Source organism: Mustela lutreola, chromosome 8, assembly GCF_030435805.1.
Source record: "Mustela lutreola isolate mMusLut2 chromosome 8, mMusLut2.pri, whole genome shotgun sequence".
Lineage (NCBI taxonomy): Eukaryota > Metazoa > Chordata > Mammalia > Carnivora > Mustelidae > Mustela > Mustela lutreola.
Window position 1 is genome coordinate 95,689,517 of NC_081297.1, and position 27,972 is coordinate 95,717,488.

Genomic DNA, 27,972 nt, shown 5'->3' on the forward strand with positions numbered 1-27,972 from the left:
AAAATCTTAAAAAGAAAAAACAAAAAACCCAGGAGTGCCTGGGTGGCTCAGTCCTTAAATGTCTGTCTTAGGCTCAGGTCATGATCCCAGTGTCCTGGGACCATGCCCCGCATCAGGCTCCTTGCTGAGCAGGGAGTCTGCTTCTCCCTCTGCCTTCTCTCCCTGCTTGTGTTCCCTCTCTTGCTCTCTCTCTCTCTCTCTGTCAAATAAATAAATAAAATATTTAAAAATACAACAAAATGAAACAAAATTTAAAAACCACAAAAAAAAAACCCCTACAAAATGCTTCTCAGTTGTTGGGTTTTTGTTTTATTTTGTTTTTAATAGTCCCTTATACTTTGGAAAGTATTTTTGTATGTAGCTACCTGATCTTTCCATCCACCACCCGAAGATGTAGGGAGGGTGGGATACCCCAACATACAGTTGGAAACAGAGGTCCAGAGAGGTGGGTTGACTTACCTCAAGAAGAACGGCAGCCTGAAGCCCCCTTCAGGGCTTTTCCTTCCATCCTGGTCTCTGGCACAGGTGATCAGGACGTGGGGCAGCAAGCCTATCTCTAGCCAGCAGAGCCAGACACCAGTCCTGCCACCCTCCCACTTCCTACTCAATCTCGAGAAAAGCAGGGCAATTATTACTGAATATCAAGAAGTTGGGAAACTGAGGCACAGTGGAGTACCCTGCATCAGGCCACATTACCAGCTGGGAGGAGATGAAATACCACACATACAAGGAAGGGAAAGATTTTCCTGTGGGAGAGCAGCGGCCCCCAAAGCCTACCTTCCTGCTCTGTGCGCGGTCCCACGTTGGTGAGGGACCGCGACCACTGCTGACTCTGAGGACCATCCTGACGTTTCACAGTGGCACCCTCCGGAACGAATACGGCTGAGCTCTGTGCATCTTCCTCCTTCTCGATTACTCCAAAGAATGTCCTCCAGGAAGACTTTTTCTTGGCCAGGTCTAGGGGCTTCTCCCTGGATGGAGAATTTCTGCAAGGCCATGACACCTGTGTCCATGATTCGTTTGCTGACCAACCCCCCTGCTCTTTGATGGACAAACTTCTTGTTCTTAGCAGTTTTGGCGAGAAGATGGCAGGGGTGTTCTTGAAGACATGGTGTTTGGTGTAGAAGGCCAGAATTTTGAATTCTATGCTCTTTGTGTCATCATCGTCCAGGGGGATCTCCTCCAGGTCACAGGAACTGGCGGTGCACATGGTGGGCCTGGAACAACAAAGTCCACAGTGACCTCTCCCCTGTGGGTGCACTGCTCTCTGGGGGTCAGGAGGCACAGGCGTGGAGCTCCACCAGCATTTACTGAGAACCTACTCTGTGCAGGGAGGCAAGGAGTCCTCAGAAATGGAAAATCCAGGATTCTCTGTGAAAGATGAGGACAAGAGAAGGTACACAGACAGCTCCGCACAGAGAGAGTGGGCGAGGAGCTGAATCAGAGGTGCAGATAGCCTGTGTGGGGAGGAACAGATAGCTCCCAAGAAAGGGCAAGCCAAGTCTCCTCGACAGACTGGAAGGGGTTATGCAGGTGGGTGGGACAGGGTGGACAGAGGGCAGACTCTGGTTAGTCTAGAATGTGTGTGAAGAGTGGTGAGAGAGCTGGCAGAGCATGCTCTTTCTGAAGAGCTGGGGCTGAGGGTTGTGGAGGGACAGGAAGTGACATGGCAGTAGGGCCGACCATGGGGGCCTTCGACTCTGGGGCTGAAAGCTCTGCATGGTCTTAGTGGATCTGTCGGCACACCTCAAAAGGAGACCTAGACCATGGGAAGCAGTTAAAGAGCTTCTTGGGGAGGGTAGGTGGGCAAAGAGAGAGGCTGACTCAGCAAAGGGAAATATCTGGGGTTCCTGACTCTTCCCACTCTCTTCCTTCTTCCTTTATCCTCTGCCTTGGCTTGTTGAGGTCTGAGTCCCACAGATCTGCTTCAGGTAACTCAACTTAAGTAAAACTTGAGGGCTATTGTGTGAGGTGGGGGTCATGACTGCTTTGCTCCCTGCTCCCTTCCGTTTCCTCATACCCACTTCCTCTTCCAGGACTTGACCATCTGACAATCTTTCTTTTCTCACCATCTCCCAATGTCATGGTCACGATGCACCACAGTGAAACCTTTCTGTCTGGAGTTACTTCAGTATCTCTGGAAAGCATATGCTCCTTCCCGCTTTTCCACCTCCATCCCCCTCCACCCGACATTCTTCCCCTCTCCTGCCATGTGGTCTCACAGGCCATCAGTTTGCCCCCTCCTGGTGCAGGTCTTAGTCACCCCCATTAGGATCCTTGCCCAAGTTTGTCTAGGTTTATTCTCTTCTCCTCAACACAAGATAAGCCCCACAGGGCAGGCATGTCGGTATGTTTTACCTCAGCCATAGGCCCCCTGCCTACAATAGGGACCACAATCATTTGACAATGATTGGTGGAATTTTTTTGCTATTCTGAGAGACTGGGCTCAGTTCCTGGCTCTGTCACTCTACACCTCAGTTTATCATGTTTAAATGGGGATGATAACAGTACCATCTCATGAGCAGTACCCATCTTATGAAGATTGAATCAGTTAATATTTGTAGAGCATTTAGAGTAGAACTTAAGTGTTTGGACAAGTGCCTGATTAAGTCTTACAGTAAAGAATATTTATGAAACTCACTTTGGGCACCACCGTTTTAATTAAGCTCCGAGAGGATTATGGTGGTATGGGGGAGTGCAGTATTTGGAATGAGAAGTTGGGTTGAAGAACTGCTTTTTTACTTACTGGCAAAGGGATTGAGGCAAATCACTAACCTCACTGAGGTGTAGTTTTCCTATTTATAAAATGTGACTCATATTATCTAACTCATTGACCATGGAGGAGGACGAATTACAAACTGTGAAAATTCTTAAAACAAGTATTGATTTGTACAGAGTAGTGGTTTATCTGTTGGTTTCTTGAGTTAGATAATCTAGTTCACATCCTGGCTCATCTGTTTACTAGCTGTGTGACTGGGTGTATTTCTTAATTTATTTGGGTCTCCATTTTCCCATCTGCAAAATGGGGATTAAAAAAAATCTGCTTCATCAACTTTGTATGTGGATAAAAAGAATTAGTGTGTGTAAATCACTTAAAATAGTGCATGGCAGATGATAAATGTTCCAGAAATATTGGCATCCATTATTTATTACAATTATATTATTGTAATAGGTTACTTTTTTTGTTAAGTAAATATTAGTGTTTATAAAAGCGAGCTCATCAGCGAGCTATTCAGTTAAAACTAACTAGTGACATACAAATATTAGGTTTAGTACAAAAGCCACGCTCTTCCTATGTTCCTATATATACATATATACACACACATATGTGTATATATATGTGCATATGTATATAGTATGTGTGTGTACAAAGTATATAAAATATATATTCTGTAAAGTATGAAGACTGGGACCGGGACCTGGCCGGCTTTCCCAGCACCCAGCACAATGCCTGACACATGGTAAGTTCTCCAAGAATATTTTTTCAATGAATGAATGAAAAATGATTATAGAGCTTCCAGATAACATACAGGACATCCTATTAAATTTGAATTTCAGATAAACAAATATTTTTTAGTATAAATATATCCCCAGTATTGTACAGATCATGTTTTTTACATGAAAAATATATATTTGTTTTTTTATCTGAGATGCAAACTAAACTAGGCATCTTGCATTTTTATACGCAAATCCGGCAACTCTATGAATAAAAGATGTAGCTTAGAAATAGTGAGAACTGAGACCCACGTAAGCGGCTCCTCCCCGAGGGAGCAGGGGAGAATGAGCAACCTGAGACAAGCAAGAGAAGGAGCCAGAAAGGGTGAGGCTAGAACAGGACAGCTGATCAGAACTGGGGCAGCAGCCGGGGTGTGCAAGGACCTGTGCCCAGGAAAGAGCCCAGAGCTGGCCTGTGTCAGGACAGAAGTGAGGTTTTAAATGTGAAGCTTCCTTTACAATTGGGCAGCCCGGGACAGCTCTAGGCAGGAAATACACTCGGGGTCTGCAGGAACTCCGTCCTGGGTGGGAGGGTGAGCCCACTCTTCAAGCCATACTATCTATGCTTCCAAAGACACCCGCACTCTTCTAACGTGGTGGGAAGACTGAAAATTGTGTGTGTGTGTGTGTGTGTGTGTGTGTGTCTGTGTGTGTGCGCGCACGTGCGCACACATGCACATGTGTGATACTGAAGGGGAGAGGAAGGGTCTGACTTCTTTAAGAAACAAGTTTCTTAATGAATGCTGATGCAGGAGCAACATCAGAAAAGGGGAAAACCAATGAGGTCAAGATGGAGCACACGGTCTTTCCATTTTGTGAAAGAGGAGATTTTTGTCCTGTGCCAGGCATGGAAAGGAATGGAGTACTTGGCCCCCACTGTTGGGGGCCAAAAATGAGAAAGACGCAGAAAGAACTGCAGGGCTCATTCCTCTGGAATGGCCCGGATGAGGCAAGCCCATCGTGGGGTGCGGTGTGGGGGTGTGCTGGGACCAGGGCCTGGAAAGCACTGGGCTAGTACCAAACAGTGGACAAGTCAAAGAATGGGTTCCAACACTTGAAATGCTTTTAGCAAGCGTAGGGTTTTCTCCCCCTACTGATCTTCACTGTACACCAAGGGAGAGCTACTTGTTAACTTTGTAGCTAAGTCTTACTTTAAAGCAGATGGGACAGTTTATCTCTGGATAAACTAGTGGGTCCCTACTGCTCTCTGCCATGCCTGTTGAAAGTAGAAGTCCAACTTTTGGGTTTATGGAAACTTACACCATAAATGTTATGCACATATATGGAAAAGAAGCCCGGCTTCCCCCACCCTGACCCCCCCACCAGTGGATCTGACCCAGAGTCTGGGGAATCTGCTGCCGAAGAACACCTGTGAGGCTTATGCTAACACTGTGACTCAGGGGACACAAGCCTACACCTTCTACCCTCTGTTCACATCCTCACCAGGAACAGACGACGGCAAACCTACTTTCAAAGGCAAGGTCACCAGGCTTTTTGGGTTGGCCTCTATTCCCTCTCTCATGAATCCTCTCCCCGCCAGCCTCCTAAGTGGCCGAAGTACCCCCAGGGTCCCCGCCACCTTGGGGCCTTGGGGCCACCTATGGAGCTGGGAAGGTGGAACCTGCTGGCAAGCTCCTTCAGCTGTTATCACCAGCCCCGATTTGGGGATTTTTAGCAGTGGATTTGCTTGTTGAGATCAGATTTCACCTCTCTTCCCTGTGGCAGGTTATGGAGAAGCATGCGTGCTTTGGGGTTCCAGCAGAGGCTGCCACGATGAGTGCCCAGAGCAAACTGGGCAGCATTTGACTCAGCTGGCTGTGCCCAGGCCCGGCGGGGTGCGGGGCAGGGGGAGGGGAGTCACAGGCACAAGCTCAGCAGAACAGCTGACTTCCATTGCTCTGGACAGATAGGTGAGGCTCAGCTGTCACTCATGCCCATAGACATTCACCCCCAAGGGGGTCTCCCAGACCAGACTGTCAGCTAAATTATGTCTGGCTGCCCTGAGCCTCCGGTCAGAACCCTGGGGCCCTTCGGGACCTGTCTGTCTTTTTTTCCTTCCTCCCCAAACTTCAGACTTCCTAGTATCTCCATGTCGCTCCCCAGCTTGTCATTTCTGAGAATGACCCATTTTTTAATCCTAAGGGTGAAATGAGGTAACATGTCTTAATTTTTCCCACCAGAGAAACTAAACTGAGAGTGCCTCAGGGCACATTAGTGATTAAGATGAGGGGCCTGGACTCAGAGAGGAGGGAGCTTTCTAGAGGGGAGAGAGAGGGCTTGCCCATTTTAGCTGGGGCTTGTCCTCAGGGAAGCCAGTGGGGGTCAAGCCAGAGCAAGACCACTTTCCCACCAGGTGCTCGGAACTCTGGGTGCAAACCCATGGATTCCTGCCCTCAGCCCCATCCCGGCTCTGGGGGACGGAGTCAGCATCGCCACGGGCTCTTGGCCACCCACCTGCAGTCATGTCATCACACACGCTGTCATACACTCAATGATAGAGGGCTGCATAATATTAAAAAACGAACCAGTCAGTTATGGATGCTTAACTGCACTCTCTCAAACCTTCTGTAGCAAGGAGAAATGAAAGAGAAACCTCATATATCTTTTATCTCCTTTTCCTGGAAATAATCCCATATTCTTTGCTGTCATTTTGCTTCCCGAGACTAAAATGATAAGAAGTTTCTAGTAAACCCGGTAAACCTCTCCTCTGCTTAGATTTGCCTCCTTAGCAAAACCAGGACTGAAGACCCAACCGTGTCCTCCTGAGAAGGCTGAGAACCAGGACTGGCCCTCCTTGGTCTTACCTGGGAATGGGGCTGGCACAGGTTTCCCCCTCTTCAGGGCAGGTGGCTGCAAGGAAATTTCTAGACCTGACTCCTTCTCCGTGAAACTTCAGAGGAAACTTTCACCAGGTCTTCTTGGCTTCTCATGTGACCAAGACTTCCATGGGCTGTAGCTTCCTCAGGTTGAGGACCAAGGCTGAAGTAAGGCTCGGAGAAGGATGACCACTTCCTCGTTAAGTCCTGCCCCCAGCTTTATCACTGAAGGAGGGGCCGACCTTTGCCCATGTAATTTGACTCTAGAAATAGTTCTGCATCCTTTATCAGAACCTAACGCTGCCCTTCAGGACGATTAGGTGGGTGTTTCCCTGATAGTTCTTTTCATTCTGTACGTTTCATCAGTTTAGCAAACGTTTACTGACCACCTAGTAGAGAACAGCCTTGGCTACGTATTTAATCTTAGCACGGAGAGGTAGGTGTTAGGATTCCTATTTTATGGATGAGGAATCAGGCTCGGGAAAGCAACATCTTTTGCTAGTGGTCCCTGTCAGTGGAGCTGACAGCCAAACCCTGGCCCTCCTAGCTTCCCGTTATGTATGTTACCCCTCCTCTGTAATTCAAAGATGACATTCAAATGGGACCACTGGAAAAGCCTTAAAAACAGGCTTTAGCCCCAGCTATAGAAGCCACACAAGTTCATTTTTTCCCCACAGTTTTAAAGATGGAGTTCCCTATGTATATGAAAGAAGAGAGTTAAAAATGATTTCACATTCTACCCAGATTGTTGACTGAAAGAGACATTTATGGCTATATGTGTGATCCTGAAAACTCAGGAGCTGGCCAGGGGAACATGAAGATGAAGAAGTGTGAATGGGGAAAAAGGAATTAAGGCTAATTGCACAAAAGTGAAGGAAGAACTGGCCTTTTAAATATTAGGCAAACAGATCCCGGAGAAGCAAACGGACAGGGGTTATGGGAAAGTCAGATCTTTGGGGACTCAAGAATGTTAACCCAGCAAACTAGTATTTACAGAATATGACATGTGCATGCCAGTCACCTCAAGGGGTAACAAAATACTAAGAATGGTTTTTCTTTTTAGAAAAACTTAGTCGTTTTGGGACCCTGGCGTGGCTCAGTCAGTTAAGTGTCTGACTCTGGATTTCCACTCAGGTTGTGATCTCAAGGTTGTGAGATCGAGCCCTGCGTGGGGCTCTGAGCTCAGTGGGGAGTCTGCTTGAGCGTCTCACTCCTTCTCCTTCTGCCCTCTCTCCTGCTTGTACCTGTGCACACACCTGCACTTTCTCTCTCTCTCTCAATAAATAAAATCTTAAAAAAAAACCTTGTTTAAAAAAAAATCTATTCATTTGAAACGTTTCAAGAAGCAACAAATGCCTATCATCAATAACTAAATCAGATAGTAGGGGCTTGAGTTGTTATTGGTTTTCAGAGTTGTATCACTTAGTGACATTGGTCGCAGAAACCATTTACAATCCCACAAGGTCTTGGCAAGGTTAAGTACAAACACAAGAAGGGGAACTTGCACAGGGAGGCAAGCTCATTAAGGATAGAGACCATCTATTAATCATTACTTGGCCAACTTCCATACCCAAAAGCTAGCACATAATAGGGAAGGGATTTAGTACATGTTATATATTAAAAATTTTAAAAAAACACACAAAAAAACAAAAAACCAAACCCACTTTTCTCCTGATTCTAAAAATACACATAGTGTTATAGAAAACTTGTAAAATGTAAAATAGCATATACATAAATTAAGCCCATCATGATCCTGTCAGTTGGTAAATGTTATTAAAAATTTGGTGTATTTCCTTCTATGACAATAACGTCTAACTACCTCTCGAGCGTCTGCCCTGTCCACTCCCTTCCCTTTCGCACCACTTCCTATTATGCACTGATGGGGAGGCACCCTGGCCCTGGACAAAATGACCCTTTGCCTGTCTAATCACAGCCAACTGGATGAGAGGCGGATTGCCTATTACCCAAGCTGGGCCAGTTCAATTCCATAAGCTGGAAATTTGGAACTATGTTACTGGGATTCCAGCCAGTCTCTTCTGGGTGTTTTCACTGGGAGGTCATGCTTGGGTCCCACACAGCGGAGGAGTAAAAGCTGGCAGACAAAGTGATGGAGGAACTAATCAATCAAGAGAGAACTGGGGAGCAATAAGGTCCCGGGGAGTAGGAGACAGTGCTGCCTGGTTCCTCAGAGCTCTCCACTTGCCACCTGGGGGTTGGAAGATACCTTTTACCAAAGCATTTTTTAAAAAATTCAGCTAATTAGAGTGTTTATTTCAACCAGAAGGATTCCTGAACAAATACAATGTACATGGTTTTACATAGTTAAGATGTTATCATAGCTTTGTGACTTTCATTTCTTTAAGTAAGCTGCGTGCCGAATGGGCTTGAACTCATCACCCTGAGATCAAGAGCCCGGTGCTCTCCGAGTTGAGGCAGCCAGGTGCCCCTTCTGACTTGCTTTTTGCATTTAACCTCTATCATAAGGTTATCTCCACACCAACATATTTTGAAATAGAATTTTTAATGGCTGCGTTAAGTCCAGGGAATGGCAGCACTAAAATTATTCCGCCAGGCAGCTATTTGCCAAATGTTCTGTTTATTTTCATGTGTTTGCCACTACAAACGATGTTGCAGAGTATAGTTTTGTCATCTTTGCCCGTATTTTGTATTGTTTCCTGAGGAATGATTCCTAGGAGTTGAATTATGGACGATTTTTTTTTTTTTTTTAAGATTTTATTTTTTTATTTGACAGAGATCACAAGTAGGCGGAGAGGCAGGCAGAGGGAGAGGGAGAAGCAGGATCCCCGCTGAGCGGAGCGCCCGATTCGGGGCTTGATCCCAGGACCCCAAGATCATGCCCTGAGTCAAAGGCAGAGGCTATAACCCACTGAGCCATCCAGGCGCCCCAATGATGGCTATTTTTGAAATTGTTACATTTATTTTCAGTTTGCCTTAATCTTAGATTCTGGAATTTGTTTAAATTATTATGGGAACTATGTCCAAGGGAAAAATCCCTATGTGTTTGGAGGTATGGATAAGAAGCTCACCCTCAGGAAGACGCTGGGGTTTTTGCCCATCTCTGTAAGTGAGCATCAAGTGAATACCAAATAAGACTTGAAAGTCCAGATGAGTCCAGACTTTGGAATGGACACCATGTTATTCTGGGGCTGACTCTCATCTTTCTTTCAATCTCAGTGATGAAACTGGATGAAATGAAGCAACAAAGGAGCACAACTGGTTCAAATGAAACATTTGAGGGGAAAAAAGGAGCAGAGGAGAAGCACCATTTGTTACAAAGTCTATCTGTGAAGGGGTTCAGACTAAAGTACTTCAAAACATGCCACTTTGGCCCCCAGGAGTATTTTGAGCTGAGAGCAATTAAGAAGAAGCCGACACAAGAAAAAGTCTGCCTTCTGCCTGATTAAGAAGGATGATTCTGAACCACAGGAGACTACACCAGACTCTTCCCAGCCTAGAGCTGGCACGAGAGGAATCGACAGAGAAACCTTACTACAACAACTCTAATCTCCCATTAGTTTCCCCATATATTTACCTGCCCACAGTTTACCATCCCCAAAAGCCCCAAAGCCCTTTTACTTTGCCACTTCTGTACAAATTTATTGTCCCCCCTCAGCTTTACTGAGGTGTAACTGACAAATAAAATTGTAATACGTTTAAAATGTACAACATCTTGATTTGATATATGAAATGTATTTGATACATATGAGAGAATCTTCATCACAGAGTTAATTAGCACATTCATCACTTGAGAACACGTTAAGTTCTCTTAAATTTTGATATTACGATACAGTCTTATCAGCCATATAGTCACCATGCTATACATTAGATCCTCAGATCTTACACATCTTATAACACACTTTGTAACCTTTAACCTCCTCCTATTTCCCTACCCCCAGCTCCTGGCAGCACTCTACACTGTCTCTGTGAGTTTCTTCTTGTGTTTCGGATTCCACATATGAGTGAGGCCATGCAATATTTGTCTTCCTCTGTCTGGCTTATTTCAATTAGCATAATGCCCTCCAGGCTCCTTCATGTTGTCACAAATGGCAAGGTTTCCTTCTCTTTTAAGGCTGAAAATATTTTATGTCTGTTTCTTGAGTTAACTTCACATCGTTTTCCATAGCAGCCCAGGAGAGTTCCCTTCTTCTCCACAGCCTCAAGGGCATTTACTACTTCTCGCCTTTTTGATAAGAGGCAACCTAGCAGGTGTGAGTTGATACTCATCATGGTTTTGATTTGCATTTCCTTGATGATTAGAGAATACAAGCATTCTCTAATGGCTGGCTGTAACTCTTCCTTGGCAAAATGTCTGCGGAGGTTCTTTGCCCATTTACAAAACTGGCAGTTTCTGTGCCATTAAGTTGTGTGAGTTCCTTGTACAGTTTGGATATTAACCCTTTAGTGGACATTTTCTTTACAAATGTTTTCTCCCACAGCATACACTGACTTTTCATTTTGTTGGTGGTTTCCTTTGCTATGCAGAAGCTTTTTAGTCTGATGTAGTCTCATTTGCTTATTTTTGCTTTTGTTCCCTTTGCTGTTAGTGTCAAATCCAAAAAAATCATCACCAGGACCAATGCCAAAGAGTTTAATTCATGTTTTCTTCTAACAGTTTTACAGTTTCAGGTCTTACGATCAAGTCTTTAATCAATTTTGTTAATTTTTGTGTGTGGTATAAGGTAGGACTCCAGTTTCATTCATCTGCAGGAAGATATCCTGTTTTCCTAACACCATTTATTTGAGAGACTATCCTTTCCCTATTGCATATTCTTGGCTACTTTGATGAAAATTAATGGACCTTATACACATGGGTTTGTTTTTTGTCTTTCTCTTCTGTTCCATGGATCTATGTATTTGTTTTTAATGCCAACACCATACTGATTTGATGACTACAGTCTGTAATATAGTTTGAAATCAGGAAGTGTGTTGCCTCTAGTTTTGTTTTGTTTTTCTTGCTCAAGATTGATTTAGCTCTTTAGAATTTCGTGTGGATCCTTACAAATTTTAGGATTATTTTCCTGTTTCTGTGAAAAATGCCAATGGGATTTTGATAGGGATGGCACTGAATCTGTGTATGACTTTGGATAGTATGGACATTTTAACAGTATTAATTCTTCTCATCCATGAACATGAATATCTACCCATTTATTTGTGTCTTTTAAAATTTCTTACACCAATGTTTTATAGTTTTCAGGGTATAAATTTTTGTCTCCTTGGTTAAATTCATGCTGAAGTGTTTTATTATTATTATTATTTTATTAAAAGATTTTATTTATTTGACACACACAGATCACAAGTAGGCAGAGAGGCAGGCAGAGAGAGAGGAAGGGAAGCAGGCTCCTCGCCGAGCAAAGAGCCCGATGCGGGCTTGATCCCAGGACCCTGGGATCATGACCTGAGCCGAAGGCAGAGGCTTTAACCCACTGAGCCACCCAGGCGCTCTGTGTTTTATTATTTTTGATGCTACTGTAAAATGGATACTGTAAATGGACTGTTTTCTTTTACCATTGGTTCATTGTTAGTATATATAAATGCAACTGATTTTTGTGTATTGTGTTTTGTATCTGAAATTTATTGAATTCATTTAGTAGGTCTAACAGGGTTTTTTTGGTGGAGTCTTTAGAGTTATAATATGTCATCTACAAATAGAGATGATTTTATTTCTTCCTTTCTTGTTTGGATATCTTTTACTTCTTTCTCTTGCCTAATTGCTCTGGCTAGGACTTCTAGTATTATGTTGACCGAAATGGCTAGAGTGGGCATCCTTTTTTTTCTCCTGATCTTAGAGGAAAAGCTTTCAGTTTTCACCACTGAGTATGATGTTAGCTGTGGGTTTGTCATGTTTGGCCTTTATTATGTTGAGGTGTGTTCCTTATATAGTCAGTTTCTTGAGAGTTTTTGTCATGAGATGAATTGACTTTAGTCAAATGTTTTCTCTGAGGGCACCTGGGTGGCTCAGTGGGTTAAGCCGCTGCCTTTGGCTCAGGTCATGATCTCAGGATTCTGGGATCGAGTCCCTCATTGGGATCTCTGCTCAGCAGGGAGCCTGCTTCCCTCTCTCTCTCTCTGCCTGCCTCTCTGTCTACTGTGAACTCTCTCTGTCAAATAAATAAATAAAATATTTAAAAAAAAATGTTTTCTCTGCATCTACTGAGATGGTCATATGATTTTTATCTTCCATTTTGTTGTATGGAGTGGTCGTATTGATTTGTGAATATTGAAACATCCTTGCATCCCTGGAATAAATCCCACTTGATTATAGTGTATTGGTTCTTTTAATGTATGATTGAATTTGGTTTGCTAATATTTTTTGAGGGTTTTTGCATCTATGTTCATCTGGGATTTTGGTCTTTAATTTTCTTCTCTTGTAGTATTCTTGCCTGGTTTTGGTATCAGGGTAATGTTGATATTATAAAATAAGTTTGGAAGTATTCCCTTGCCTTCTATTTTTTGGGAGACTGAGAAGTATTGGTATTAATTCTTTAAATGTTTAGTATAATTTACTAATGAAGCCATCTTTATTATCTTTGTGGGGAGGTTTTTGAGTACTGATTCAATATCTTTACTAGTGGCTCTTGGTTGTCTCTCAAAAGTTTGTGATGATCTAAGCTTTGTTCTTAGTGGCGCCCAATAGCTGAGGGTGTGCCAAAGCCTGTCAGTGTCCCAAAGGGTAGAATCATAGTTTGCACCTAGATGCTGGCTGATTGGAAGCCAAACCCTTAGGCAGCAGCTGGGAAAGTATGTAATTAGAGTTCTTCCAGTAGAAACTGGGAGGTGGGCTTTTTTGCCTGCTTCCTTTGCACAGGATCTCAGTGTACAGCTGTGATGGTGGGCACCCCTGCATGCATTTAAGAACTTCTTCATTGGTTGCTATAGTACTGTGGGATCTGTGAATACAAGCCCTGTTGGCTTTTAGAACCAGGTGATCTGGGGGTCCATCCTTTGGCTGGCATCTGCAAAAGCTGGGGTGCCAGATAAGTTCCTTCCAGGGAGATGCTGGTGATTTGGAGTGGGCTAGAGGGAGAAGACAGAGGCAAGCTATGTTGGCTATCAAAGCTGGGGGATTTGGCAGCCCATTCCTCAGGTGGCAATCTTAAAAGTTGGGACACTAGATATGTTGATAAGATTCTTCCAAGGAGATACCAACAATTTGGTTTTACTATTGGAGTCAGTAGGAGGGAGGAGGCAGGGGAAGTGCCCATCAGCTCTTTCAGGCTCTGGGAAGGATTGCAGTTAGCACTTAGATGTCTGCTAATTAGAAGCAAGACCCTTGGGCAGCAACTTGTAAAGTATAAACTTTCCTGGGTAAGACTCTAAAGTGAGAAATTTTGCCTGTTCCCTCTGCTCAGAGCCCTAGGGGATGGCCACAGCCAGTGCTTACATGCCTATTAATAATGGCTTCTTTGTTTGCTATAGTTGTGGAGATGTATTGTTCTTCTGTTAAGATGCTATATAAGTCCCAAGTTCTAGCCACCCCTTTGAGTTACTCATCACTGAGTTTCTCCCATGTGTATGTAAGTTGTATGTGTTAATAAACTTATATTTATTTTTCTGTTGTTAATCTGCCTTTGTCTAATTTGCAGGGTCCCAGGTGAAGTTTTCACCCTCCGCTAAGTTATGGTTAGAATGTATGAGTAAGTTGTAAGTTGTGGTTAGAGTTATAATATGTCATCTACAAATAGAGATGTGGTAAGTTGTGGTTAGAATGTATGAGTGAAGACAAAATAAAGGAATTAAAGTGATAGTCTTGGGGAGTTGTTATGACCAGAAGGAAGATGGATGGTGGTTACAGAGATCACACTGGCACAGAAGCAGAGTTTAATTGGGACAGCAGACTTAAACTAACTTGACTTTCACTAAACATTCCCAACAAACAAAGAGAACCTTGTACTTGATGCTAATGTCATCTCTAAAGTCAAAGGAAGCAATGGTGATAAATTTTGCCTACACTTGAATGTTATGCGTGGGAGAGAAGAACTGGTTAGTCTACTAGAAGCAATGGGAAACTTGGGAGAAAGAATTAATGTTGACCCTGGTGTAGAATTTAGTGATCATGAAGATAGAATTCTGGCCTAGCCAAGCCTGCCTTGTAGACTAAAGATAGGCATGCTTTCGTGGCCACAGGCTTCAACAGGCATCACGGTGGCATCTGTAATTTACTGAACTTTTATCAGTGATTAACTCAGCTATGTAATAATTACTAGTTATGCCCATCTTACAGATGGGGAATTTGAAGCACAAAGAAACTGAGTAAAATTGCCCAACATAACACAATCAAAAGTGGCGAAGTTGGAATTTGAGGGAGCCTAGGTGGCCAGGCTTCAGAGTTCAGGAACCTAACCACTGAAACTGACTGTCTTCTTCATACTTACTGTATAGACCTATCCCTGATCACTGATGTTTTTCAATCACCTTTTTAATATTTTTAAAAATATTTTGTTTATTTATTTGAGAGAGAGAGGAGAGAGATGAACAGTAGGGAGGAGGAGAAATAGACTCCCATCCAAGCAGAAAACCCTATGTGGGGCTTGATCCTAGGACCCTGAGATCATGACCTGAGCTGAAGGTAGATGCTTAACCGACTGAGCCATCCAGGCTCTCCCTCTTTTTTTATTTTTATTTTTTAATTTTTTTAATTTTTTTATTTTCTTGAATCACTTTTACTGCTGTTGAGCTGTATGGGGAAAAACAAGAAGATTTTGAAATTGACCAAAAGATATTATTGCATATCTTTTCAGTGGAATGCTGGAGCCCTTGGAGATTTTTTTTTTTTTTTTAAGATTTTATTTATTCATTTGACAGACAGAGAACACAAGTATGCAGAGAGGCAGGCAGAGAGAGAGGAGGAAGCAGGCTCCCTGCTGAGCAGAGAGCCCGATGTGGGGCTCGATCCCAGGACCCTGAGATCATGACCTGAGCCGAAAGCAGAGGCTTAACCCACTGAGTCACCCAGGTGCCCCGCCCTTGGAGATTTTTTGATTTTATATCTAAGCGCACCTTTGCGGGCTTTCCATCAATTGGGTTATTTTACAACTCAGTAAGACCAAAGCTGACTTAAAGAAGACTGATAGTAACAGCAAAGTGTTCTTTCCATTAAAATGCAGATGGTTTCCCAGAGGAATGGGGCTCTTGATTGTCCGAGGGTATTGACCTGTTTTTCCAGTTTGCCTCTGTTTGTCATTGATTCCAGTATTCCTTAGCTGACTATAAATGGGTCACAGTTTGAGTTCTCCCTTGAACTGGTTGTAATATTATATCAGTTCCACCCTCCATTAATAAGGTAAATACAATATTTGACATGTTCTTTTTTATTATGTAGGAGTTGACAAAGGTTCTCTTTGACCATAATCTAACCAGACTCATTCTGAGCTCTTTATTGACTAAGCCTCAACCTTGGCCCGTAAAGACTTGAATGGAGCTCTAACATAATTTCCAAGAGCACATGGCCTCATCCGTACCCTACAGTGGCCTAGCTAAGCTCCCTTAGTGTGCTTGCCCAGCAAACTCAAGAATCACAAAAGAACTTACTGTTTTTTCCAGCCAACACCTGAGCACAGGGCCCCTGTCTGCTGTCTCTGTGGGAGGGTTGGAGCCCAACCAACCCAGATGGTTTTGCATGGACCCAGCTTTCAGTCTGTTTTGAAATTTTTCACTCTCTGCAGCTCACTGGCTCTCATTCTCCCTTTGAAATACCCATTCATCCCTGAGCAAATCCAAGTTTAGTACAGCTCACACTGGACTCTTTTCCCCATGGCAGTAGTATTCTACTGTTTACAAGCTGTCCTTACCACTTTACCCATGGTTGTTTTTTTTTTTTTTGTTTTTTTTTTTTTTTTACCTTGGAAGAAATTATCTCCTAACATTGGTTAAATCAATTCATTCTCTGCACCTCATGTTTCCATCAGACTCTTCTTTGATTGTCTAATTCATTGAGAGGCATTTGGATAGAGATCTCAAGGTGTTAGCATTGACTGTTTTTAAACAGATTTATTGACCCATTTAGAAATAAGACAGTATCATAAGGGCTCTGGCTGTATAGGCTAATAGGTTGGAGCTGAATCCTGATTCTGCCTCTTATTAGGTAGGAAGTAGAGGGAATCATCTGGAGAAGGAAGCCAAGACAAGACATTTGATTCTGAGGCTGAATGGAAGTTCTTGCATGAGCTCTCACTTTAAAAGAACACGTGTAAAAGGTACCCAAAGGAGTTATTGTTAAAAAGTTACTCTGTCACTTGTTAAAATGATAAGGTAGACAATATTCAGGACTAGGTAGAGGGACCCTGCGTTGAGGTTTTGCAGTAGGAGAGGGGGACTGGGCTTAGCTTTGAATCTGGCTGGGAATAGTGGGACTTCCTAGCCAAGGAGCAGGGTGGAGGGGTCAGTGGATAGAAAATTGCAAGAAGAAGAATCAGGGATAAGGAGGGGAATCTGGCTAAACCAACCCGATAGGATTCTTGCTGGAGGCAGGCCAGGGTGGCCAGACGTTCCCTGGGGGATGGTTGGAAATGAAGGATCTGGTCAGATATCAAGGGTGGGGGATTCTGGCTAAACCAACTTGGCAGGATTCTTATAAAACTGGGCTCTTGGGGAACAAGCCCAAGGATGGGGCCTCTTTGGGCCAGAGGAGCCTGGCTGGGGTTCAGTCAAGAACAGAATCTTTGTCAGTGGCTAGGACAAAAAGCAAATACAAAGGAGTGGTACAGGCCTGGAGTGCCAGCCTGCCCTGAAGTTCTTGAAAATATTAATGACAAAAGATGGGGCACCTGGGTGGTTCTGTAAAATGGGAAGGATCAAATTTGTACTTATCTCAGAGGGTTGTTCTGAGGATTCAGTGGAATGTAAGTGTAAATATATGATGCTTCCAAAGGTGTCTGGCTCATAACAAGTGCTATTCTAAGAAGGACATTGTCAGTGTCCCAAAATGACATGGTCACGATGGTGAAGGGTGCTGTATCAGTGTGACAGGAAGAACAGTGAAGGAAGGATCCTCCTCTTTTCCCCCTCCGCCACCTGTTCCAAACACTCACACCACTCCCTTAATATGAGCAGGGATCATAGTTTTGGATTCTTGCCTAAGTTGGAATGTTCTGATTCAGACCTTTGGGGTCTCTATCACTACACAGTAGAGATCATTTAGTTTAGGGCCCTCATTTTATCTTATTTTATTTTTTATATATATTTTAAAGATGTTTATTTATTTATATGACAGAGAGAGAGACACAGCAAGAGAGGGAACACAAGCAGGGGGAGTGGGAGAGGGAGAAGCAAGCTTCCTGCTGAGCAGGGAGCCCGATGTGGGGCTCAATCCCAGGACCCTGGGATCATGACCTGAACCGAAGGCAGACACTTAACTCCTGAGCCACCCAGGTGCCCCTAGGGCCCTCATTTTAAATATGCTCAAGATCAAGTAGGAAATTAAGGACCAGGGTCCTCCAGCCCATGTCCTCTGTTCAGTTCACTCCCCACCTGCCTCCTTCCGTGCATTTGCTTGCCAAAATCTTTCAAGTCCCAGCTCAAATCCCACTTCTTAGAGGCCTCTTCAGATCCCCCAATGAGAACTAGTCTACCCTTTCCCCAGAGCTACACCATAGCAAGTTCTGAACATTTTTAAATGATACTTACCAGTTTTCTTTGTTTTAGAGTTCATTATCCATGTTTCTGTGTTCATCTTGTTGACCTGAAGAGCAAAGAGACAACTTACTCAGCATGGGCCCTGAGCTCTGCTCACATCAAGACCATCAGGAAATGCTCATCAACTTAGTCATTAAGGTTGTGTAATGTGGACCATTTATCCTAGAAGGGTGACGATTTAAGGGGAATGGAACTCGGTCTCAGGGGGAGGGAGGATTAGATTTAACTACTTAGCCCCGGAGAGCAGAATGAGGACTGGGGGCTGGGAGTCACCAGAGGGCGGATATGATCCAGCTGATTGGAGAGAATTCTGCACATGACAGTGCTTTAATGAGGACATGGGAGTCTCATGAGAAGTAAGAGCCCATCAGTGAACTTATTCAAAGAGAGGGATCCCACTGTCAGGGATGCAGTAGGCAGGAATATAGGCTACATCCCTGAGCGTCCTTGTTAGTTAGCTGTGTTTCAGCAACACTAAAGATCTTGGTGCAGTGTTAGGGTCCACATGGAGTCCCAGACACAGCAGATGGGAGGGGTGCCTGGTGCACTCACTGGTTTGAGACCGAGCCTGTCAGACCTGGGTCCAGGGATGGCACTCAGGTGCCTTCTTGGCTCTCATGAGCTCGGTGTGCTAAAGGAGACTATCTCCACGAAAAGCCAGCTCCTCTCCCCACTTGCTGTGTTTCTTGCAATATCCCTTCCATTGCGTTTTCCTGTCCTGATCACTTCTGTCCCGTGCACTCAGAAGGTCAACTTCATGCTGAACATTTACTACAGTGAAAAGTCCTGAGTGTCTCCTGGTTGTATCTTGAAACCTTGCAGCTTAGTTTCGGGTCACTGCATTATTCAAAACGTATCAAGCCCTTCCACCTGGGGGCCCCAAACCCGTCCCTTCTGGGCTTTTAGACTTGAAGGTACAGTTTTTCTGTTTCTTCTTGCCATTCCATTTCATTTTTAAATTATGGTCCTAGCTATTTCTTTCCTGTCTGGGTCCTGGATAGACTTCTGTAAGCTTCTGGCTACAATCTTTTGATTTTCATAGGCTTCTCAGCATTTAGTAGGTACCCCTCTGGTGTTGCTCTCAGGTCCCTGTTTTCCCCGTTTTTTTTTTTTTTTTTTTTTTTTTTTTTATTTGACAGACAGAGGTCACAAGCAGGCAGAGAGGCAGGCAGAGAGAGAGGAAGGGAAGCAGGCTTCGCTGCGGAGCAGAGAGCCCGATGCGGGGCTCGATCCCAGGACCCTGGGATCATCACCTGAGCTGAAGGCAGAGGCTTTAACCCACTGAGCCACCCAGGTGCCCCTGTTTTCCCCGTTTTTGAGCCTCCTTTCCAAGATGTCTCCCTAACTGCTGCAGGTATTGATTGTGACATCCCATTAGGCCCCCTCCCCTAAGGTCTACCTGGTTTTCTTTACAACACAGTTTTGCTTCCTACCCTTGGTCCTGAGCTCTTCTGCCATCTTGCCTCATTCATAAGGCTCTTGCTCAGAGAGCCCAGGTGAGTAGAATATCTGCTGTTCATCAGCCTGATTCATTTACAGTCTCAAAGTATCTGCCTGCGTAACATTCATTTCTAGGCAATACCAAACTTAAGAGTGGGGTTCTATTTCCAAAGTTCGTTTGTAAGGGCCTTGTTTGGAACTCACATTTTCCCCCTGCAGTAATGTTCCTCATGGTGATTAGTTTTCCAGGCCCGTCCAGGAGAGCCCGTTGAATGTGCAGGATTAAAGCTAAAACACCAGGACCATAGAATTGTTAGGGGTAATAATAGTCGGACAGAATATAGTCACGGTGTAGAATGGTGTTTCCATGGGGAAGTATTTTCAGAGTTCTCACTCGGAATGCTGGGGTGCTTTTAACGGCCTACAGTTAGACTAAGCACGCCCCTTGCTTCCATCTTAAAAGAAAATAAAGCCACTGCCATTTATTGAGGAGTTACTACGCAGCAAGCAGGGTAAACTCATTCTGTGAATTACATTGTTTCATCCTCACATCAACACCAATGGAGCCGCATAGGTACTGCTATTATCCGTCTTACAAATGAGGAAATGGGAGGCTGAAAGAACTGATCTTGGTGACTTTGGACAGGGATTCTAATAAAATAAAGTCTGGTGAGTGCTAGGAAAGGCACAGGATTCTAGAAGATATAGTGGGAAGAGAATCAGGTGCGGGTGGTGGAGAAAGTAAAGACTGAGGCTGGGAAAGGTGGAGGCACGTGGGAGTGGTACGTGTCGAGGCAGACTGTCAGTGCACGAATGTCTTAAAGGTTGTATATTCTCTTCCCCAGTGACCTCTCTTTGGCCAAGAAACACTGAGATCCGTAAGGCCCTGGAAACAACACAGAATAGCCACAGACTGCCCAGAAGAGGAAAGAGTGGCCAGGGGTGGTTTCTGTCCTGGAGGTGATCCTGGATGGTGGGGTAGAGTCCTTCATGGCCCTAGCTGCTCCTCTCTCCCGGTGCCAATGCCTATGACCTTGTGGTGTCTTTCCATCATTACTAGAATGATCTGCCTTGCCTTCGATTCTGGGCTAAGTTGTAAGGCTAAGCCTTTACAATGTCAAAGCCAAGACTGAAGCCCAGGCTTGAGGGAGGTTTGTCCATTAGAGCTTGCTTTCTTAGGTACTGTTCAGTAGCCATGAGAATATATTCAGGCCTGCCTACTGAGGATGAGAGATATATGGAACAGAGTCGAGTTCTCCAGCTGGCACAGAGGAGACTAGCCTCGATCCCCTAAACCCCTACACACACACACACACACACACACACACATACACGGAAGGCCAGCCAAGATCAATAGAGCCACCTGGTCTATATTAGCTGAACCTTGAAAACTTATGAAAAATTTTGGTTCTTGTTTTGAAAAACTAAACTTTTAATTTTGAGATAAATGTAGATTTCCATGCACTTGTAAGAAATGATAAAGATCCCAGGGCCCCTGGCTGGCTCAGTTGGTGGAGGATGTGACTCTTGATCTTGGGATTGTGAGTTTAAGCCCCACGCTGGGTGTAGAAATTACTTAAAAAACCAGAAAATAGGGCGCCTGGGTGGCTCAGTGGGTTAGGCCGCTGCCTTCAGCTCAGGTCATGATCTCAGGGTCCTAGGATCGAGTCCCGCGTCAGGCTCTCTGCTTGGCGGGGAGCCTGCTTCCCTCTCTCTCTCTGCCTGCCTCTCCATCTACTTGTGATTTCTCTCTGCCGGGTGAATAAATAAAATCTTAAAAAAAAAAACCCAGAAAATATAAAAAATAAATAAAATAAAATCTTTTAATAAAAAGAAATAGTAAAGCTTCCATGTACCCTTTATCCTCAATGGTGACATCATGCAAAACTATAGTATAGTATCCTAACAAGGATATTGACATTGATAGAGTCAAGATACAAAATACCTTGATCATTATAAGGATCTTTCATGTTGTCATTTATAGCCACATCCCCTTCCCTCTGGGTCCTACTCCCTCCATAACCCCTGGCCACACCTATTGTATCCTGTTTCTATCATTTTGGCATTTCAAGAATGTTACATGAATGAAATCATGCAATATGTAATCTTTTGGAACTGGATTTTTTTTTACTCAGCATAATTCACTGGAGCTTTACCTATGTTACCACATCTGTTAATAGTTTATTACCTTTTACTACTGAGTAGTGTTCCAAGGTCTGGGTGGACTACATTTGTTTAATCATTCATCTGCTGAAGGACATCTGGGTGGTTTCTAATGTGGAATTATTATGAATAAAGCTGCTACAAATATTGGTGTACAGGTTTTTGTGTAAATATGCCTTCATATCTCTGATATAAATGCCCAGGAGCTAAATTTCTGGGTTATAATGGCATTTTAGTTTGAAAACAAACAAACAAACAAAAAAAACAAGAAAAACACCTGCCAAATCCTACCATTTTATATCACCACCAGCAATATATTAGCAGTCCATTTTCTCCGCATCTTTGTCAGAATTTGGTATTGTAATTACTTTTTATTTTAGCCATTCTGGTGGGTATGGGATCATTTTTCATAGTGGCTTTAATGCATATTTCTCTAATGTCTAATAATGAAGTGTTTATTTGTCATCTCTATATCTACTTTGGGGTTAGGTCTTTTCATGTGCTTTGTGTGTGTTCTAACTGGATTGTTCGTTTTTTTTTACTGTTGAATTTTGAGAGTTCTTTTTAAAAAAATTCACATAACGGGGTACAGATCTATGAATCATCAGTCTTACATAATACACAGCACTCACCATAGCACATACCCTCCTCAATGTCCATCACTCAGCCACCCCATCCCCCTCCTCAGCAACCCTCAGTTTGTTTCCTGAGATTAAGAGTCTCTTATGGTTTGTCTACCTCCTGGTCCCATCTTGTTTCTTTTTTTTTCCCTCCCTTCCCCCATGACCCCCCATCTTTCCTCTCAAATCTCTCATATCAGAGAGATCATATGATAATTATCTTTCTCTGACTGACTTATTTCACTTAGCATAATACCCTATATTTTATATATATATATATATAGAGAGAGAGAGAGAGAGAGAAAGAGTATATATACCTTATATATATACCATATATACCCTATATATACCATAATACCATAATACCACTCATGTCATTGCAAATGGCAAGATTTTGTTTCTTTTGATGGCTGCATAGTATCTATATCTATATATGTGTGTGTGTGTATATATACACACACACACATACATACATATATATACATATACATACATACATATATATACACATATGTGTGTGTGTGTGTGTGTATAATCACAGCTTCTTTATCATTCATCTGTTGATGGACATTTAGGTTTTGTCCATAGTTTGGCTATTGTGGACATTGCTACTATAAATATTGGGGTGCCTGTACCCCTTTGGATCCCTACATTTGTATCTTTAGGGTAAATGCCCTGTAGTGTGGTTGCTGGGTCATAGGGTAGCTCTATTTTCAACTTTTTGTGAACCTCCATACTGTTTTCCAGAGTGGTTGCACCAGCTTGCATTCCCACCAACAGTGTAAGGAAGGTTCCCCTTTCTCTACATTCTTGCCAACACCTGTCATTTCCTGACTTGTTAATTTTAGCCATTCTGACTGGTATGAGGTGATATCTCACTGTGGTTTTGATTTGTATTTCCCTGATGCTGAATGATGTGGAGCACTTTTTCATGTATCTGTTGGCCATCTGGAGGTGGTCTTTGCAGAAATGTCTGTTCATGTTTTCTGCCCATTTCTTGATCAGATTATTTGTTCATTAGGTGTTGGGTTTGATAATTTCTTTATAGATTTTGGATACTAGCCCTTTATCTGAGATATCATTTGAAAATATCTTCTTCCCTTCTGACAGTTGTCTTTTGTTTTGTTTTGTTTTGTTGACTGTTCCTTTGCTGTGCAAAGGCTTTTTGTCTTGATGGAGTCCCAATAGTTCATTTTTGCCCTTGCTTCCCTTGACTCTGGGGATGTTTCTAGGAAAAAGTTGCTGTGGCTGAGGTCAAAGAGGTTGCTGCCTGTGTTCTCTTCAAGGATTTTGATGGATTCCTGGCTCACACTGAGGCCTTTTATTTGAGTTTGTTTTTGTGTATGGTGTAAGGAAATGGTACAGTTTCATTCTTCTGCATGTGGCTGTCCAGTTTTCCCACCATTTGATGTAGAGACTGTCTTTTTTCCATTGGACATTCTTTCCTGCTTTGTTGAAGATTAGTTGACACTATATATATATATATATATATATATATATATACACACATGTATGTGTGTATATATACATACATATATATGTGTATACGTGTGTATATATACACATGTGTATATATACATATATATGGTATATATACACACATATATATGTATATCTATTCATGTATACATGACTAGAACAGAGCCACACAATTGATATTTTGGGTGTATTTTAGTCTGTTATAAGAAACTGCCTCCCAAAATTTTAAAGAAATATATACACAAAAATAAGGGTAAATACGATGAAGGGATGGAATATGACTGTAAGGATGAAAATTTAAAAAGATTCTAAAAAAGAAATTGGTAAGATGAGAAGTTGGTTGAGAAGATTAAAAAAAAAAAGAGGAAAGAATACAATCAGGCTGTAGACTAGAACAAAGCCATGTGCTCCATTTAGGGTATATTTTGATCTTTTAGAAGAAACTGTATCCCAAAATTTTAAAGAAAGAAAAATCTATATGTATACAAAAAATAGGGTTAAATACAATGAAGGTATAGAATATGACTATAACAATGAAAATTTTAAAAGATTATAAAAAAGGTATTGATAACATAGTTAAAAAACGTTAAAGTAAGAAAGAGGAAGAATAAAAAAAGAATAAGAAAAAAATAAAATTAAAAAAATTTAACTTTGAAAGACAAAGAATCATGGGAAAAAAGCCATGAATTCTATGTGTTGCTTTCCCCTAGCTCTGGATCTCCGCAGTTCTCATTGATGAGTAAACTCGGTCTTGGTTGGATGCACTTGCTGATCTTCTGGGGACGGGGCCTGTTGCCATGATTCTCAAATGTCTTTGCCTGAGGTAGAATTGCACCGCCCTTGACAGGGGCCAGGCTAAATAATCTGCTCGAGTTCACTCTCAGGAGCTTTTGTTCCCTGAATGCTTTCCATAGAGCTTTGGAGGACGGGAATGAAAATGGCGGCCTCCCAATCTCTGGCCGGAGGAGCCGAGAGTTCAGGGCTGTACTCCTCTGTACACCCTTGGAGAAAAGCAGTCAATCCTTCCTGTCTCCCTGGTCTCTGGCTGCGCTCCGAGCTCACCTGGCCTGTGACTGAGCATTTCTGTCTCTGGCACAGGGCCCCATTTGGAGTCTCCAAACTCAGCAGATCCCTGCATTAGAGGAGGAAGGTGAGTCTCTACAGATCTGCCATTTGTGGGGTCCCTACTCAAAGAGCAGTAGCCCAATAACACTGTGGATCACGGTTTAAGGTAACTCAGAGCTGAGTGCTCTCCCCTTAGCTCCATCTCTATAGCAGGTTTCCCTGCTTTGATACCTGTAAGCTCTGCTACACTCAGACACCCCTGATCCTTCTGTGACCCCGTGGGTCCTAAAACCACACTATCTCCATGAGGGTTCCACCCAGGCTTATCCTCTGGAGCAATGTCCCTCAGTAGAGCTGACTTCTAAAATTTCTGATTCTGTGCTCCACTGCTCTACCACTTGCCAGGAGCCAGCCCCTCCCACCATGGTCTCTCTTCCCATATGTTGCCTTGGATTCACTTCTCCACACGTCTGACCTTCTAGAAAGTGATTGCTTTTCGGTTCTTAGAATTGCTGCTCTTCTTTTCTTTGATTGCTTGTTGAGTTTGTAGGTGTTCAATGGTTTGATAACTAGCTGAACCTCTGGGACCCAATGATACTTAGGTCAAGGCCTGAGCTGAGATCAAGAATCAGACACTTAACAGACTGAGCCACACTGATGTTCCTGTACTTGTCTTTTTATCTTTTTTTTTTTTAAGATTTTATTTATTTATTTAACAGACAGAGATCACAAGTAGGCAGAAAGGCAGGCAGAGAGAGAGAGAGGAAGAAGCAGGCTCCCTGCTCAGCAGAGAGCCTGATCCAGGGCTTATTGCACAGAGTAGAACTTGCAGCATCATGTTGAATAAGTGATGAGAGTGAATATCCTTGTCTTATTCCTATCTTGGGAGGGGAAAGCGTTCAGTTTTTCACCATTAAGTATAATTTTGCTGTTGGCTATTTGTAAATGCTCTTATCAAATTGAGGAGTTTCCCTTTTATTCACATTTTTTTCTGAAAATTTTTATCATGAATAAATGTTGAAATTTGTCAAATGTCTTTTCTGCGTCAATTGATCATGTAATTTTTCTTCCACAGTTGTTGATATGGTTAATTATACATATTAACTTTTGAATATTGAAAAAGCATTAAAAAAAATTTTTTTTAATTTGGTGGTGGGGGGAAAGGGAGCGAACATGAGCCAGGGGGAGAGATATAGGGAGAGGAAGAAGGAGAAGCAGACTCGTCACTGAACAGGGAGCCTGACACGGGGCTTGATCAGGAACCCTGTGATCATGACCAGAGCCAAAGGCAGACGCCCAACTGACTAAGCCACCCAGATGTTGATGAAAGAGCCTTCTGTTCCTAGGATAAAACTCATTTGACTCAGGTCAGGATCCCAGGGTCCTGGGATCAAGCCCCACATCGGGCTCTCTGCTCAGCGGGGAGCCTGCTTCCCTTCCTCTCTTTGCCTGCCTCTCTGCATACTTGTGATCTCTCTCTCTGTCAAATATATAAATAAATAAAAATCTTAAAAAAAACCTCATTTGATTATGGTGTATAATTCTTTTTATGTATTGCTGAATTCTATTTGATAATATTTTGTTAAGGATTTTATAACTATACTCAAGAGGAATATTGCTTTATAGTTTTCTTCCTTGGTCTGTTTTTGGCATAAATCAGACAAATTGGGAAGTGTTTCTTCCTCTTCTATATTCTGAAGAGATTGTGTAGAATTGGCATGAATTCTTTTTTTTTTTTTTTTAAGATTTTATTTACTTAATTGAGAGAGAGACAGAGAGCACAAGCAGGGGGAAGGACAGAGGGACAGGGACAAGCATATTTCCCGCTGTGTGGGGAGTCTGATGTGGGGCTCAATCCGAGGACCCTGAGATCATGACCTGAGCAGAAGTCAGATGTTTAACCAACTGAGACACTCAGATCCCCAGCATTAATTCTTTAAATATTTAGTAGAATTGTTTAGTGAAACCATTTGGGCCTAGGGATTTTTTTTTTTTTAATTTTAAAAATATTAATTCAATTTCCTTATAGTCTTGTGGTTATTCACATGGCCTGTTTAATTTTGGGTGCGTTGGGGTAGTGTGTAGTGTGTGTGTGTGGGTACGTGTGTGTGTCTGTGTGTATTTAGGAACTGGTCTATTTCACCTAAGTTGTCAAATTTTATGTACGTAAGATTGTTTGCAGAATTCCCTTATTGATGTCCGCAGGGGGCATAGTGATAGCTCCTGTTTCATTCCCAATATTGGTAATTTGTGTCTTCTCCCTCTTTTTCTTTGTTAGTCTTGTTAAAGTTAGTCAATTTTATTGATCTTTTCAAAGAACCAACTCTTTTGATTTTCTCCATTGTTTTCAATTTTATTGATTTTTGCCCTTGTCTTTATATTTCCTTCCTTCTGCTTGCTTTGAGTATATTTTGCCTTTTCTTTTATCTAAGTCCTTGAGGTGGGAGCTTATATTACTGACTCGAGACTTTTCTTCTTTTCTAATGTATGCATTTAGCGCTATACATTTTTCTCTTAGCACTGCTTTACTGTGTCTTTCTTTCTTTCTTTTTCTTTTGTTTTTAAGAGATTTCATTTATTTATTAGAGAGAAAGTGAGTGAGCATGAGTGGGATCAAGGTCAGAGGGAGAAGCAGACTCCCCAAAGCAGAACTTGATCTGGAGACCTTGGAATCATGACCCGAGATGAAGGCAGATTTAACAACTGAGCCACCCAGGTGCCCAATGTATTACATTTTCATTTTCAACCGGTTAAATGTACTTTTTGATTTCTCTTGAGACTTCTTTTTTTTTTAATTTAAGATTTTATTTATTTATGTGACACAGAGAGAGAGAGTGCACAAGAAGGCAGAGTGGCAGGCAGAGTGAAAGGGAGAAGCTGGCTCCCTGCTGACCAAGGAGACCAATGCAATATGTGGCTGAGACTTCTTTGATCCATGAATTATTCAGAAGTGTGTTGTTTAGTTTCCAAGTATTTAGATATTTTCCTAATATCTTTCTGTTGCTGATTTTTAGATTTGTTCCATTTTTTATAGTTCCTTTAAATTTGTTGAGGTTCTTTTTTTTTGTCCAATATATGATTTATCTTGGTATGTGTTTATTGGGCATTTGAAAAGAATGTGTATTAGAATATATGTTCTGCAGTCAGGTCAGGTGTTCTACATTGGCTAATGTTGGAGAGTTCTTCTACACCCTACTGATAATTTACTTTAGTTGTTATATCAATTGTTTAGAAATGCTGGA

General features: G+C 42.6%; 1 protein-coding gene across 6 annotated transcripts in view; it reads right to left on the reverse strand.

Annotated features, from left to right (window-relative positions):
* The window catches only part of BCL2L14 (BCL2 like 14), a 51,852-nt gene that overhangs the window by 14,646 nt on the left and 9,234 nt on the right, over window positions 1–27,972 (reverse strand). Inside the window, exons 1-4 of one of the 6 annotated variants that reach the window (XM_059186073.1) lie at window positions 19,608–19,701; window positions 17,955–18,009; window positions 6,300–6,451; window positions 778–1,217 (exon numbers count right to left, since the gene is read on the reverse strand). In XM_059186073.1, the coding sequence (XP_059042056.1) occupies window positions 778–1,210 (433 nt within the window). In that variant the 5' untranslated portion in view covers window positions 1,211–1,217; window positions 6,300–6,451; window positions 17,955–18,009; window positions 19,608–19,701. Of the gene's footprint in view, window positions 1–777; window positions 1,218–6,299; window positions 6,456–17,954; window positions 18,010–19,607; window positions 19,702–27,972 lie in introns of those variants that run through there. The other 5 variants (XM_059186072.1, XM_059186076.1, XM_059186075.1 and 2 more) reach the window with 5 other exon arrangements.